This window comes from Cephus cinctus, unplaced genomic scaffold (assembly GCF_000341935.2).
Source record: "Cephus cinctus unplaced genomic scaffold, Ccin1 Ccin1_scaffold0091, whole genome shotgun sequence".
NCBI lineage: Eukaryota > Metazoa > Arthropoda > Insecta > Hymenoptera > Cephidae > Cephus > Cephus cinctus.
In genome coordinates, this window is record NW_014332830.1 from 305,389 (window position 1) to 321,271 (window position 15,883).

General features: G+C 39.5%; 1 protein-coding gene across 1 annotated transcript in view; it reads left to right on the forward strand.

The window, feature by feature from the left end:
• The window catches only part of LOC107273705 (disintegrin and metalloproteinase domain-containing protein 19), a 22,445-nt gene extending 7,322 nt beyond the window's left edge, over positions 1-15,123 (forward strand). Inside the window, exons 2-25 of the mRNA XM_015752170.2 lie at positions 1,324-1,374; positions 2,666-2,814; positions 2,896-2,946; positions 3,039-3,118; positions 3,267-3,336; positions 3,438-3,584; positions 3,742-3,948; positions 4,037-4,111; positions 4,203-4,372; positions 4,462-4,631; positions 4,738-4,898; positions 4,967-5,134; positions 5,209-5,513; positions 5,595-5,714; positions 5,801-5,882; positions 5,968-6,063; positions 6,233-6,395; positions 8,744-8,882; positions 10,853-11,005; positions 11,653-11,724; positions 13,008-13,156; positions 13,254-13,683; positions 13,755-13,958; positions 14,293-15,123. Coding sequence (XP_015607656.1) covers positions 1,324-1,374; positions 2,666-2,814; positions 2,896-2,946; positions 3,039-3,118; positions 3,267-3,336; positions 3,438-3,584; positions 3,742-3,948; positions 4,037-4,111; positions 4,203-4,372; positions 4,462-4,631; positions 4,738-4,898; positions 4,967-5,134; positions 5,209-5,513; positions 5,595-5,714; positions 5,801-5,882; positions 5,968-6,063; positions 6,233-6,395; positions 8,744-8,882; positions 10,853-11,005; positions 11,653-11,724; positions 13,008-13,156; positions 13,254-13,683; positions 13,755-13,958; positions 14,293-14,902 — 4,022 coding nt within the window. The 3' untranslated portion in view covers positions 14,903-15,123. The remainder of the gene's footprint in view (positions 1-1,323; positions 1,375-2,665; positions 2,815-2,895; positions 2,947-3,038; positions 3,119-3,266; positions 3,337-3,437; positions 3,585-3,741; positions 3,949-4,036; positions 4,112-4,202; positions 4,373-4,461; positions 4,632-4,737; positions 4,899-4,966; positions 5,135-5,208; positions 5,514-5,594; positions 5,715-5,800; positions 5,883-5,967; positions 6,064-6,232; positions 6,396-8,743; positions 8,883-10,852; positions 11,006-11,652; positions 11,725-13,007; positions 13,157-13,253; positions 13,684-13,754; positions 13,959-14,292) is intronic.
• Positions 15,124-15,883: the final 760 nt, after the last annotated feature.

Consider the following 15,883-nt stretch of genomic DNA (forward strand, 5'->3'; position numbering starts at 1 on the left):
GGGGGGGGGGGGGGGTAGAGTAGGTATGGTCGCCAGAGATATTTGGACTCATGAGGGTGGTAGGACAGGGATAGGACCTCGAGGCCTCAGGGGGCTGGGAGCTCGCTCGCTGGGAAAAGCAATCAATCTTTGAGAGGCAGATGAGTGCGGATCTAAAATATAGGGCAACGCAAATTTAGTCTGGCTGCGTCCACGTGTCGACGTGAATGCGCAACCGCCCGGGTTTGTAATCGATATTGCTGACAAGGTACCACGCCCTGCACCTGCGAGATGTACGGGATGCAATGCCGTCTCTACGTCTGCGTTTGCGTCTGCGACGTGACTGGAACAGGCCGAACCCTTTTAAACTGGCGCATCTAGGCCCCAAGTTAAAATCGCTTTGAATTTTATTATGACACCCTTTACGGGAGAACTCGTACTACGACGGAACAGATAATAAATTTAGCTTAAAATGACACTTATCGATTCTACCGCAAAAATAGGTTATCATCTTTCCTTCTTATAGAATGCTTCGTAGTACGACTGAACGTTTTCTTTTTCTCCTTCATTTGCATTCTCAACGATCGTGTACCGCTTTTACCGGGAAATTCAAATTTTATTATCTTCACTTCCGAACAGTGTCTGTACACGGGCACGTGACTTCACGTGGGCACTGTCACGTGAGCTTAAATATATATGTGCTATTCGATTCGATTAACACTTGGCATACGAGAGGAGCTACTTACGGCTGTATCATATAATGCGCCGCCACGATCCTCGCTCTTTCGTAAATATCCCATGAATTTAGAATGCACCTTAACACGGATAGAAAACGCCAAAGAGCGTTTCAAAGTATTTTGAAAATTAGCTATGTGCCAGAAGCTGGTATAATTATCGACATAAAAGAAGTCAAGACGCCTTTTTAAGCGGCGTACATACAATACCCGTGTGAAAAAGGCGTTTCCAAGGGCCAGGACAGCCCCCAGCCCGAAGCCTGGCCTGGCTGTTTTCGCTGACGCAAAACTGGGCCAATGGAGAGTCAACCTCGTCTGTTTCATGAATTTCACGGAAATGGAAACACACCTTGAAAGCCTGTCGCACTTTGATAACCCAACGGAAGGCTGCCGATACGACCTCTTTGACGATTTTCCACGTATCGACTTTAACAAACGGCTGAAAGGTTCCCATTGACAGCAGTTTTGAGCGATGCAAATAAGTCCTTGTTGTCAGTGTCGCGCGCGCCATTACGAGTTCGCCTTTAGTTTCTCCCCCTCACCGCCATCTACCACAGTTCCCCTGAACTCTTCGCTTCTTCAACGTGCCTATTCTATTTATTTGTTTCAGAAGTCGACTATACTTTAGATGAGTCCATGTGGAATGAGGAAACTCCTGCTGGTAAGTCAGATTACGTCACGATATTGACCACTGTCATTTATACCCTTCACACTTTCCTCTTTCTCTCTCATCCAGCAATTACTGCACCTTATAGTCGATAAAATTACTCGCACAAGCCATAAATATTCCTACACCCTCGACCACTCCCGCGAGGGTAGTAAACGCAGGAATTACCCTACTCGCCACTTTATCTGCCGACATCAACAAAATAGCTCCACCCAATTTTCACAGTAGAACGTTATTTATATTTGATTCGATGCTCCGAACTAAGGCGTATATCATGCCTGTGCAGTTTGTTACTTATCGATATCCGTATTCAATTGGATATTAAAAATAGAGGAGATATTGATACTACGCGGACGTCATTGAGCCGTCATTCGTTGAAATACGAATTGTCCGAAAATTGGCAAAAGTTCACGGATGAATGGTATAGGACCGAGCTGGTTTGAAAGACTCTGCTGTAGGCTATTCACGGCGAACAACATTATCATTGGGAGTAGATCGATCAGAAAGCAAAGCATGCCAGCGTTATTCGCTAGGACACTGGGCCAACTGAGTGATTAATGTGGCAGCTCAATGATATACAAAGAATGGAAAATACATTTATTCTTTTTCTATCTTAAGATTCGCAGTTTCGTTTCAGCGTCCATAAGACGATGACGAATAGCTCGCTTAGCTACGATTCTATTCTCCACGTTGCAGTCGATGGGCGAAATGAGGAAGAGAGAGGAAAAATAAAAGAAAAAGAGAATTGATCACCCAATTTCATAGATTGACTATTACATTATTATTTTTACCATACGACCCTTTAATCGCTGATGTCAGTCGACGAAATTTTTATTCGCTTTCGAATCTCTTTGCGACGACTTTCACATATTGGATTCTCTTTAATTCCCCCATCAATCATTCAACAGATTATTTTTTATTATTTTCAATAATTGTTCGCCTGACAGAAACGTTTTTTTCGTATTGCATTAATCAGTAATTTATTAATACCGTGTAATTTATTAACAGTGCTATCTATTGTTTTATATTTTCCCATTTATTAATATGATGGCAAATGTAGATCTGCGCTTTCAATTCCATTTATTATTCAAGATATTTATTTTCTCGCGCATTACGTATTACGGTTTTCTGCTTGAATTATTCGTTTGCACGTTTCCGTCAGATGATTTCACTCGATCGACTTAACAGCGCAGATTATTGCCGAGTTCCCCAATAGTTGCTCATTTTTATTTATCATTTTGATTTACCATCGAGAAAAGAACGTGAGAGTGTGGAGAACTTTCAGGCGAGGTCGAAAGATTACTTCGCGAGTATCGGCAAAACCAGGAGCTAGTGACCAACATTGGAGGCCATTACTATCAGATTATCTATCCGGTGCAGTTGCGGCATCACGAGAAAATGGGGATCTCCACAAGAGAAGCTGGATTCCCGAAGGTGATTACGACCACTGACTGATCAAATAAATATAATTAATTGTCATTATTAGATTTCTTTATTTATTCGTTATATTTGCAGTTTTCACAAAGCTACGGGGACGGCTATCAGAGTGCACGAGGAAGATCAAGAGTAAGTAGAAATTGAATGTCTTTTTTTTCTGCTGCATATTATTTTCCTTTATACGAACATAAATAAAACAAGAAATTATTGTCTCGTTGCAGACAGGGAAACATTTTCATCGAACGTCCCTCCTCATCAAGGCCTTTAATCATAAATTTCGTTTAGACTTAGAACTGAATACGTAAGCCTTGCACTTACAATATTACTTAAAATAAATTAGCATTATTATTATAGCCGTTAAGTAGTAACTATACAGAAGCGTATCGGCGTCCATTATTAGTTACGATAATCAGCCGTTATTGAGTAACACGTGTTCTTAATGATTCCAGGCAACTTTTAGCTCCAAATTTGAGTCAGAAAGGCTTCCTGCCAAGTGGCGCCGAACAAATTTCAAAACAGGTGATGCTATTAACGACGGCGTTAAGATCGATATTTATCTTTTAATCGGCGTGATCAAGGATGATCGTTAATTACATGAAATGATTGTGATAATTTTACAGGAAATCGAGCACTGTTACTATCACGGCACAGTAAAGGATTATCCCGGTGCAAGTGCAGCTTTCCACACGTGCAACGGAGTCAGCGGAGTCATTCATTTAGGCAACGAGACCTTTGTGATCCATCCTTTTTACGGCGGAGATCTGTCGGTCAGTCACACTCCTATCACGTAATATTTCGAATAAATAAATAATCTCAATCACAACGGGGAACTCCTAGCAAGTCTCCCTATAACAATGCGAATTCCTTTAAAGATTTTTTCAACATTGTCAAAGGATGTAAACTATATGCATGCCTCTTTTTTAGCAGAAACATCCTCACGTTATATTTGAGGCTCGAACAAAGGCAAGCAAGGGTTGTGCCAATAGTCAGTCAATGGAGTGGCGATTAAAAAATCGTCGACAGAAGCACGTTTTGGGTTTTTCCGAAGAGAGTATTGCCGCTCGTTATAAACGAGACGTACGCGAAGCCACGAAATATATTGAAACTGCCATTGTCATCGACAAGGCCATGGTACTTGTACAGAGATAACGCTTATTAGCACAATTAATCAATTGATTGTTGTGCACAACAATAATGCGATAACCGGGTGATGTTTCAGTTCGACAAAAGAAACGGTAGCACCAGAACGGAAGTGATTCACGATGCGATTCAAGTGGCCAACATCGCTGATCTGGTAAATATATATATATATATATAGTTCAGCTCGATTGTAGCGCAATAATACGTAAATCATATAAATTTAATTATTGTCTCTGTTTGATTAGTATTTTCGCACGCTCAACACCAGAGTGTCGGTGGTCTATATCGAAACGTGGCAGGGTGGCAATCAGGCGGCCATCGACAGAGACGACATTGGTCGTGCTTTGCAGAATTTTAATGATTACAGTCAGCGAAAGATGTTTCAAATGTCTCAGGATACAATTCAATTGCTCACGTAAGTCTGTCAGTGTGGCAACTAAATAAATCATCTTAGGGGATACTTGAAGGAATTTGAAAATTTCATAAATACTGTTTACATTGCAGAGGTGAAAATTTTAAGGGAGACGAGTCGGGTATGGCTATGCCAGAGACTTTGTGCACTCGTCGTTCAGTTGGAATTAGTGTTGATCTAAATACTTACGAACCACATCTATTGGCTGGTACAATGGCACACATGATAGGTCACAATATTGGCATGAATCACGATGACGGAAGTAAGTTGAAAGTTCGTTAGAGAATTGGTATCGATAATCGAGCTAACTTAAAAACGAGATGACGATCCGATTAGCCGATTGGCTTATTAGCACGTATCTTTTTCAGGAGGCGAATGCTGCCGTGATTGGCACGGTTGCATTATGGCCAAATCCATCGTCGGATTGGAAAACGTCCAACCGTATAAATTTTCCGAGTGCAGCAAGAACGACTATACAGACGCGTTAAAGGGTGGTCACGGCCTATGCCTATTCAATAAACCTAATGAGGTAAGGAGAATCGGTCATTTCATTTTCTGCGAATCGCATAATTTTTTGTATGGTTTTATTATTATTAGGTGGAAGTTAGGCGATCTTGCGGAAACAGGGTAATTGACGATGGCGAAGAATGTGATTGTGGCACTATAGAAGAATGTCAGGTTATAGATCCCTGCTGCGATCCAATAACTTGCAGACTGGTTTCTGAAGCGGAATGTGCTACGGGACCCTGTTGTAACGATTGCAAGGTAATATATATTCTTTATTATTTTCACAATAAATCTTTGAGTACTCTCAAATTGATTACTTTGTTACTTTGCAGTTACGCGTCCACGGTGTTATCTGTCGCGAGTCTACAAATGAATGCGACTTGCCGGAAGTCTGTTCCGGCGAAACCGGGCAATGTCCGGTAGATGTTTACAAGAAAAATGGAAGTCCATGCTCGAACAACGAAGGATTCTGTTTCAATGGTGTCTGTCCAGCACTGGATTTACAGTGCGAGCAGGTCTGGGGTTACGGCGGTATTGCTGCTGTCAAGCAATGCTTTGAAGAGTTCAATTCTAAAGGAGCCATCAATGGCCATTGCGGTACAGACACATCGGGACATTTTATCAAGTGCGAAACGGAGTACGTGAAGGACATTATAATATAATTTCTTACAGAAAATTATATAGACGTGTTAAATAATATTACATTTTTTTTGTGTAGAAATGTCAAGTGCGGCTCACTTCAATGTCAAATGGGAAGCAAGGAACCGGTTATCAGTGGTGTGAATCAAGTGATATCGAAAACCGTCATTACCGCAAAGGGACAGGAATATGAATGCAAGTGAGTACTAAAAAAAATTGTACAAAAGTTAATAGCTGAAATCACAACCATGACTGATTGTTTTATTGATTTAATTTTTGTAACAGAACTACAAGTGGAACGGTAGAGGGATCCGAAATGCCAGGAATGGGTTTGGTACGCGATGGTACCTCATGTGGTGACAATCTGGTAAGTTTCCAAGTAATAAAATCAAAAGAAAATATTGTGCTTGGAAACTGTCTTCCTTTGCGTATACATATATTCTTCTTAATAGATCTGTGTCAATCAGACATGCACCAGTCTCTTTCCACACGTAGACCAAGGAAAGTGTCCGAGCAATCACAACAACAATGAGTGCTCGGGAAATGGGGTGAGTCCACGTATCTACATAATAACCAGATAAACAATTATGAAAAAACCCATTTAAAAAATTGTATCTGTACAATTTTAATTAATCGACTTGTCGTCTCTAATTAATTAAAGTTTTAACCGAGTAAATAGGAAATCGTTATGTAACTAAAAAAAATAAATTTCGACAGGTGTGCACTAACGCAAATAAGTGCCATTGTGATATTGGCTGGAGCGGACCTGATTGTTCTATACAACAGGATATCCCAACAACGGGACCGACAACATCCAGCACGGCATTGCCCGGTAAATCTGACCTAGACAGTAAAATAGGGAAGAAAATAACCCCCTACGGTAAGTTTCACCAGCAGACACAATAATATAGATATGCTAAGATTTACAAAAGAAACGTCCAAGGGATATCCTCTATATCCTTTCGTATCCGAATTAACCTGCTAGAACAAAGCAAGGTCGAAGAAAAAAAAATCAAAAATAAATTAAGAAAAAAAAATGGTTACTCCGGCGTATCGATCGTGTCCATTTTCAGGACATCGCTAACAGGCGCATACCATCAGCTGTGCACATAATTATATTCTCTCAATATATTACACATTCTTGCAACATCCACATAATAGCAATAGTTTGTAAGATCCTCGCGATTAGAGATCCGGTGTAATGATATTGATCTAAAACGAATTATCATTAATTATCATTAATAACGTCATTCTTATATAACGAAAATATTAATCGCAAGTCATATTATCGTATTTGCGTGTTGACGTTAATGCCTCAATCAATTGCACTAATGTAAGTACTAAATACTCCTGGTCTCCAATCGGAACGATTGACTAATGAAGGGGCGAAAGAGAACCGAGAAAAGCTCTGATGATTTTCAGGTCGTGATCAAAACACAAATCTTAGCACCTTAACCCTGGTTTTTATCCTGGTGATTGTCGTGAAAGCGGTCTTCATTTCTTTTGCTCTAATGGCTCTTTGCTACAGGTACAGTAGGCAATTTCGTAGAAGCGGGCTGGGCTCGCCGCACTGTCGTTGTTAAAGTAAAATTCGTGCCTAGCTGGATGATAATAATGATGATGACGATGATGATGATGATGATGATGAGGAGGCATAGCACGCGGCCATCAATGCTCGGAATTCAGTCGTCTTAGCCTACTTGATCGATGTTTTCATATATATATACATTATACATATACATATTAATATGTGCAGGGTGTTTTTGAAACGAAAAGCATGCACATTTTATATCGCTCTTGAAAAATTATGTCTTGTATGACCATAATTGATATTTTAATAGAACTTTGGGAATCAACAAATATTAGAAGATATATATCATCTATTGTATATAGTATTCAAAGTTAGTTTCAAGGACACTCGGTATATCTAGATATAAAATATGTCTGTGCCAAAATGTAATTACCCCTTCTATAGTTCTTACGGGGGTCAATATATTTTGGCATCTCTATGTCTTTACGCTCCTGTTCTTGACTATGCTCCGTGTGCTCGTGGCATAATTTCGCTCATACTAAATTGACTGGTACTCGTCTCGATTGGTAGGCATAATTATTTTTTAAACAAAAATTTCACGCAATGTACCTGATATATGCCCTGATATATCGGGACCAAGTACCTGTACGATGAGTCTGCTAGGAAATTTGTTACGAGTGTTATGGTTGCGCCAATGTGCCAGCTGCTCGTATGCCCTAGAAGCCCTAAGAGATCTATTGAGACGCGAATCGTGAAAAAAAGAAAAAACTATCAAATATACAGCCGAAAAATGTACCATTGCGAATAAGAATAACAATAGTGTCTAACGTCTCTTTTTCAAATGTCGTGACATTGTTGTGATCAGTTGTGACAATACATTAGAAATACTTAGAAGAAAAATCATACGAGTTAAAATATACGAGTTAAATATATTAAAAAAAAAAAAAAAAAAAAAAAAAAAAAAAAAAGTTTAACTTTATTCCCATCTCGTCGGTATAAGAATAAATCGCGAGGATGCTTTATTATGAAATCGGAAATTGGCGTCGATCTTCGGGCGAAGAGCGAGCGTTTCCAGAGTCGTAAGATAAATGTATACAGAGATGTGGTCCACTTTGAAGGAGTCCCATAGGTCCGGGCAATAAAAGCCATTATACATACTCGTTACTCGAGTTCACAGTCTTATACGAATTGTTGGTATTTCGTAACGTCTCTTTCTCGTTAATCCAATTGAAACTAGCTAATGTTCGATGAAAGTAAAGTAAATAATTGGCAATTGCATACTCAGAATGAAAGCAAATAAAGAAAGAGATATCATTCATCTAACTCGTAAACAGTAAGCGTAAAGCAGTCGCTAAATCTCTCGATGGTGTGTACTGTAATATAAATGTGCTGACGGCTTCTCTGTTTCTTGTCTGTTTCTGACTGTCACTGCTGTTCATCTCTGTCTGTCTGCATGCTGTGGGACGCTCTCGGCAACCGCAAAATATCACCGGGTCGGCGAAACACCGTTCTCTATCGCACGACACGACCAAAAAAAAAACCAAAACAAAAAAAATAATAAAAAATAAAAATTCAAATAAATTTTTTTTATTTATATACAACTACGTATATGTATGTATACATACGTATGCGTATATAAAAAAAATATAAAAACTTAATAATAAACTATACAACAACAACTGGTTTCTCTGTCGCAGAGAACTACCACGGCTCAAACACTATTTTTTTAGTTGGTATGCTCATGTCGGTGGTAGGGGGTGTTTTCGTAGTATTTGCTCTGATGGCTCTCTGCTACAGGTCAGTCGTAGTACATAAAAACTTCTCCCTCTGTCTCAGGTTAGTGTGCAGATACATACACATAGAATTTTTTTGTATCCTTTATGTCTTTTTATTATCTATTGGAGAATCTTTAATAATTCATTTTATATCTTCTACCCTTGAACCCCCCTTTCGTTATATGTTTTATCTTGCACACTGATTATCCATGTATTATAGTTTGACTTTTGGCTCATCTTCATATCTATATATATTTATCAGCATACAATAGACTTTCACGTTTCGAGCCGTTGAATTATGTTTGTTACGTTTTTAGAATTCTCTTACCATGTGTCCACCTCGTTTCCAAATTTTTTACTTTTTCTTCATTGTTGCGGTTTCCTTGGATTGCCTAGCTGGTTTCTTTTTTTCAATTATATCCGTCCTATACGCTGTTGCTGTCCAGTGATAATACCACGTGAGATACACGTGTTTTTAACGCGACAATTTTTTTTTCTCGTGAGAAGAATATTTTTCGCCTTTTTTTTTAAATATATTTTATAGCCTGCGGTGCCAGAGTTGACGAAGTTTTTATTTTCATTGGGAGTATTAATGACGCGGGAATCGCGAAAGAATTTTTTTCCGCTCAAATGTTGAAACGAGTAGAATATTTTTTGTGTTATTTTTAGAATCTTCCGATCGCGTTCTATATATATGTGACATAATTTGCAGGATAAATTTTATGATTTTTCATACTTCATGACAATTATTACTAATCGTTTATTGTGCCGTTTTTTATTGTACTCCTGTCTACTAATAAATTTTCCATGTTCTAACCGTAGTATGTGTTCTTGTCGAAAAAATATTTTGAAAGCATGCGAATCGATGGTCGAGCAATTACTGCATAACTGTTGTTACAAGTACTTGTTAACGTTGCTATTAAAATTTCGATAATTAATTCTGATCATTTAATTAACGGCCACATAAAAATAACAGTCATATGTATTTAGGGTTTTAATCGTGTTTCACTCTCATTTAGGTGCTTATGGGTATTTCAATTTTTTAAAAATATTTTTTATCTCGATATTTTATTTTTTGTCTCGTCGATTATCAGTCATATTTTTCGAACACCTCCGCATTTGCCAATTGTGCGTAAACTTCAATTGGACAATCGATTTTGGCAAAGCCGACGTAATTTCATTGAATCGAAGAAAACGAGTCTCGTTATATTATTTTCTTAAACACGCGTACCGTGAATTTCGATTTACCGTGCAACCCACGTACCGTCGCGGCAGCGAGAGTCTGCGAGTGATGAGCTCCTCGGGGAAAAAAGAAACAAGGCCTAAAATAAACTGGCGACATCAGGGATTGTAAACACTATCGACTGGTGGTTATTCTTTACGTTTTATCGCATGCGAGCTTTGATAATAGCCCCATTAACAAATAAACCGAACAATTAGCTAAGAAATTAATGAATCTTTAATATAAATATCTAACCAATGACTGGCTGTAGATCATAAACTGATTACGGGATTGGCATACTGATCTCAATATTTTCAATGATTTTATTTCTCTTGCATGCAATTCCCCGCGATAGTCATTTACGTCGGGCATTAATTACAGGGCCAATTGACCCAGTAATTGACACGAGATGACTATCGTTTATTTCCACTTTGAGTTCGAAGCGTGCAGAATCGTTGGATGAGATTCATTATTATCCCTCAAAGTGATGCCAATGTTGTAATGATTATAGAAAAAAAAAAAAAAAAGAAATGAATGAATTTTCAAAAAATATTTCACTATGGCAATCTTTCATCCAACGTGTCACCAAGTCCCAAGCACGTACGCAAATCCCGTATCAGGTCGAAGGTCCAGCTATGGTCAGCTTTGACGAAAGAAATAAAAGAGCAAGAAAAATGTGTTAGGAAAATTAAGTGAAATGAAATTAATTGGCCTCCATTACAGCTCGTTAGCCCTATAGTGCATGCGCTTTATTGTCAGTTGTCTTTTGAACGCCGACACATTCGATTAACTCTTATGGATTTTCGCAGAAAGAAGAGCACTGTGCAGAAATACGATGCGCCATACTCGAAGAAGCCGGCGCAGAAAAGCTACGGCGGGGCTTCCGGAAATCATCATCCGGAAGTCGCCGCTCTCGATAGCGTCAACAAGATCTTGACATTCGGCAGCATGCCGTCTTACAGGTACGATCCATTAGCCCGTATCTTTTTTTTAAATTTACAAAAAACTTGGAAAATCAGAATCATTCCTGCAAAACCCCTCAAAAAAAAAAAAAAAAATACAAGGAAAGAACGTAAAAACAATTTGAATTGTATATTAAAAATGGTCATTTTCTAAAAAAAGGATTTTTCAAAAATAATTATTCGAATCATGATCTCTAGAAAAATAATCGCTGGTAATTATACGCATTGAAAATTTGAGAGACACAGATTCATCTGAAACGAATCCATATAGCAAATGGATCCTATCGTAGACACGTATACACAATAAACGTAAGGAGCAATAGTGCTTTAATTTTACTTATCACATTAGTACGCTTGAAAAATTGGTAGCTTAAATCGAGGAAATAATCCTTGTAAATATAGGCACTTATTATACTTACGTGTACTAAATTAAATCGGAAGAGAGCCTATATTCTTTTCGCAATGAGTATGCACAATATATAGTTTTCTATCGCGCTTAGAATTTTTTAACTCGATACAGTCCGGATCTTTTCTTCGAGTCGCTAACTCGCCGAAATGCTTCAGCCCTGCGACATTATAAAGTAACTCGAAAATTTCGATATTAGAAAAGAAATACTCGCGGCATGCCTACATTAGTATATTTCTAGCCGCGGCGAGACCCAGCGCGTGCTGTTTCGACCCCTGAATAACGTCGCCACCGCAGACGGGACACGACTCAAGTAAGTCTCTGTGTCGAGTCGTTAACACTTTTATGGCTGACTCGCTGTCTCGCTGTCTCGCGAATAATCTATTCTCAATAATCAAATAAAGCATTATTGGGTACAGTCCTATGGAAGCCATTATTTTCATCAATACAATGTTCGAATTGACTTGCGTAGTTCGATTGTACTGGACAATTTTTTGAATCAAACACCAGGAAAATATTCGTACCCTTGGTTAATTATGGGTATAAGAAGAAAAAGAATTTTGAATGTTTCTTTTTATTTTCTAATTGTCTTTTTTCTCTCGCGTGATCACGTAGTATTGTCTTTTCTTTATCAGGCTTAATTTTTCATTCAATCGATAAGACACCTTTCACTTTTGTTTGATGTTTTGTTTGATGATTTTTTTTTTAACGAATTTTAGCATACCCTATTTACTTGTTAAATTTTTTAAGCGTCACTAAGATTCTGCCACATACGAGAGAGTAATGCGTTAATTATATCGCACATGAAAAACACACTCGCTGTGGTCAAACCAAAGTCGAACTGCTTTCAATTTTCTAGCTCACCGACAAGACCAGGGACACTTTGTGCTAGAATCGTGCATGCCAATTTGACGCTTTAAATCAATCATGATTAGCAGATACTGTATCGATTGTAGCTCCTGTGATATGACCATCATGACTTCCTTATTTGCATTCGCCGAGGAGTCAATTGTTTATCTTCGATGTATCGGCGAAATGGCAAATTTTGCATGCTCGTATGAATGTCTTACAAGGATTTTCTATGCATTTGCTTATGTTCAACAGCATTGGGATTTGCGCGCATGTAAAGTCGCCAAATATTGATCCCTGCAGCTGCAGCAATCTACAGAAAATTTCCATTGAATTCCAACAACTTTAATAACAGAATGTAGTGAATGCTTTATTCAATTAATTATGCAAATTTGCATTGATTTCGGCAGTATCATACACGACCTATTGGATCTGATTACTGCATGCAATCTCATACTCTCCCAATTAAACTGTATTTAATAAACAGCAATGACTATCTGGAAAACAAGAAAAAAATTATAAATTTCACATATAGCATACATTTTGAACAATTAAACTCAGTTATTTACGAAGAATTTGTTTTAAAAAAAAATAATCGAAACAGAGCAAATAATCGCAGAGATCTTGCCTACACCCAGGTATCTTTTGATGAAATAGAATTTTTGTAAAAATTTGTCCCAAAAACAAGGAGCGTACCTCTCGTTTTTTCTCTCTTTTGAAAATTGAGTGACAACCTAATAATTGCAGGGAGCACAAACCGCAGATGAAGAGGATGGGCGTGGACGAGGAAGACGGAGGTACGGGAGCCGAGGAGGTTGTGTCTTTCATTGATCTGCCACCAAACAGTCTGACAAAGTTGCCTGAGAAGGGAATTTTAAAGAAACACGGTGGTTACGGTATTGTAATGCCAGAATAGTGGTTAAAGCCGCGGTTCCCTATAAGGATATCATAGGTCGATAATTAGTCTAATGCAGAATGCCTTCTCGTCAGCAGGTATAGCCGGAGGTACGATATCGGAAATGGAGCGTACCCTGAACAGTCTGAACGGGTACCACGAGAATATCATCGAGGCACTCCGTAATGCAGCAACGCACCGGGGCTTGGCCTCGACTCCATCCGGTAGCAGCAATCTTCTCAGCGAAGATGCGCTTCATAAGTCCTTGGTGGAGTGCGGCTATCCGGATGTCTACCCCAAGGATGGCCAGGATAACACTGATAATCAGGACGACGAGGACGATGAAGACGTGCCACCGTCCTGTGGCCCCATCCGCATCAGGAACCTGGAAGACCTCATAAGGCAGCTAGAGCATCATTCCGCGCGTCACATGAGTCCCAGCGGCTCGGAGGACATTCGAATATCTGAGATCGATGGTGATCGACATTATAGAATAGACTCCTCCGTTTGCAGCGAGTCTTCCCAAGGGTGAGTTTTTCTTGGGAGGTTGATCAATCGATGGGAATTTTGTGATCTGTGGATTACGTCTCGTTAAGCAGAAGTCGAAGATGCAGCCGTGGTCGGGATGATGACTCACGATTCGTCTACGGACGATATCGTCAACCAACTGCCCGTAGTCCCTACGGTACTCATCAACACGCTCATCAACATGCTCATCAGTTGCACGAGGAAGAAGGTATCTACGAAACTGCCGATCCTGACAGAGGCTCAACTAATCGTGGCGAGACGCCCGATAGCGAAAGGTATCCTCATTAGAAATATAATAATTGAAGGACCCTCGCGTTTATCTCTGATCATTCTTGATCTTGTCTTTTATGCTGAACGTCGGGTTTAATCGAATTCTCAAATTGGTATCCAATATTCCTTGCTACTTGCATACGAGGAATCTGAATGGCACGAGATACCTCTTTGAAGTTCCTAGAGATTTTGCTAAAAGGGACAAGAAATATAAAATGTTCTCTACGGTCGACGTATCTCCTTCTCGGGCCGATGGGCAGGTGCGAGAATAGATAAACACATGTATTAGCACCGGTGTCCTAGACCCGACGGGCTGGTATCATTCTTGTTGTTTTCTAGTGATGCATTTATTCAAGCTCAACAACAATTAGCCCGGTGGACGAGTGAAAATGAAGAGGGCGTGCAGCACAGACCGCCGCAGCAACCGCCACCCGTGACTGCGACGCAGCAGGTGCAGCAGCACCAGCAACGACAGTGCGAACCATTGTCGCAGCTGCAGCGAGGCTACTATCCATCACCGCCTCATTCCGAAAGCGGCCAGGACTCGCAAACGGAGGCCGCTACTGCTCAATCCCAGGAACCCGATAGCCTCGTTGTTGAAAGGATCATCGTCGACACGAATCATCGTCGCTTGCCTAACGTTCCGAAAAAGAAAAATCATCATGTCCCACTGTTAGACGACAACAACATTAACATAGATTGTACCATAATGAGTAATGGTTCTTCCGATGGGTTAATAACAGCTACAACTTCGACGACGACAGAAGCAACAACCATCAACAACATCATCAAGAATACCATCGGCGTCATCACCACTACCACCGCAACAGTCTCAACCAACGACATCATCACCTCTTCGACAACCACAAGCAGCAGCAACAACAACACTAGTGATAATGAAAATACTGCCCTACTGCCCCCTTCGCATTTTCCCGAGTACAAGCATTGATAATTATTAATCGATGACAGATAGTGTCCGAGCAAGACATAGTGGTGTGATTTAATCTCGAACTCGCATTTTATACCGACTAGTGTAAATAACGATATAAACTCTCTATCGATGATTGCGACGACAGATATTATATTATAATGAATTATCGAGTAATCTATACGAGGAAAACACACATGTTTATTAATAAACATTAGTAAAATCAAGACGCCCTTACTTCACACAGTCTCTTGCGTACATTATTCATTCCTTTGTCCTATTACACTTTCCTGTTTACTAAAACAACCTATGTTACGAATGATTGAAGTGAAAAAATGAAAAATTGGAAAGTGCGCAAACGGCAGAGGATGCATCTCGTTGAAAAATTGACTACCTGATATATAAAGGGATGGAGTTCGTATCCAGCTTGAAATTCTTATTCTTACAAGGGCCAGATTTTCTAGGGCACTCTGTAATGCATACATTCGAAACGTTACTTTGGAAACCAGCGGTGAGTAGCGGAGACTCACTGTCGGCTAAGCTTAGCGGGCAGAGTCCTCCGCTACTTATTGCTGGTTCCCAAAGCAACACGTAGAACGAGACAGCTCATCGGATATAGCTTAAATACTTTTTTTCTTTGCAATCCTAAATTCGATCGCACAGTGTAAGCTCGGTAAGTTTAATATGACAAAAGCAAGCAACTCATGCCTGCCTGCACTAAAGCGTATGATGCCACCAGCATATTTAATACATATTTTACCGATGTTGCGTAGCAGAACGATTGTTAAAACCTATCAGGAACTATAGAACTCCTTGAGAACTATTTAAAAAGCCTAAAAAAATGTTTCAACAATAGGCTTTTTGAATAGTTCTCGAGGAGTTCTAAAGTTTCTGATAGGTTTTAACGATAGTTCTGCTACGTAACATTGGTAAAATCCCTATTAATGATACTAGTCGCACCATATGCTTCAGTGCAGGCATGCATAAGGAGCTGATTTCAGT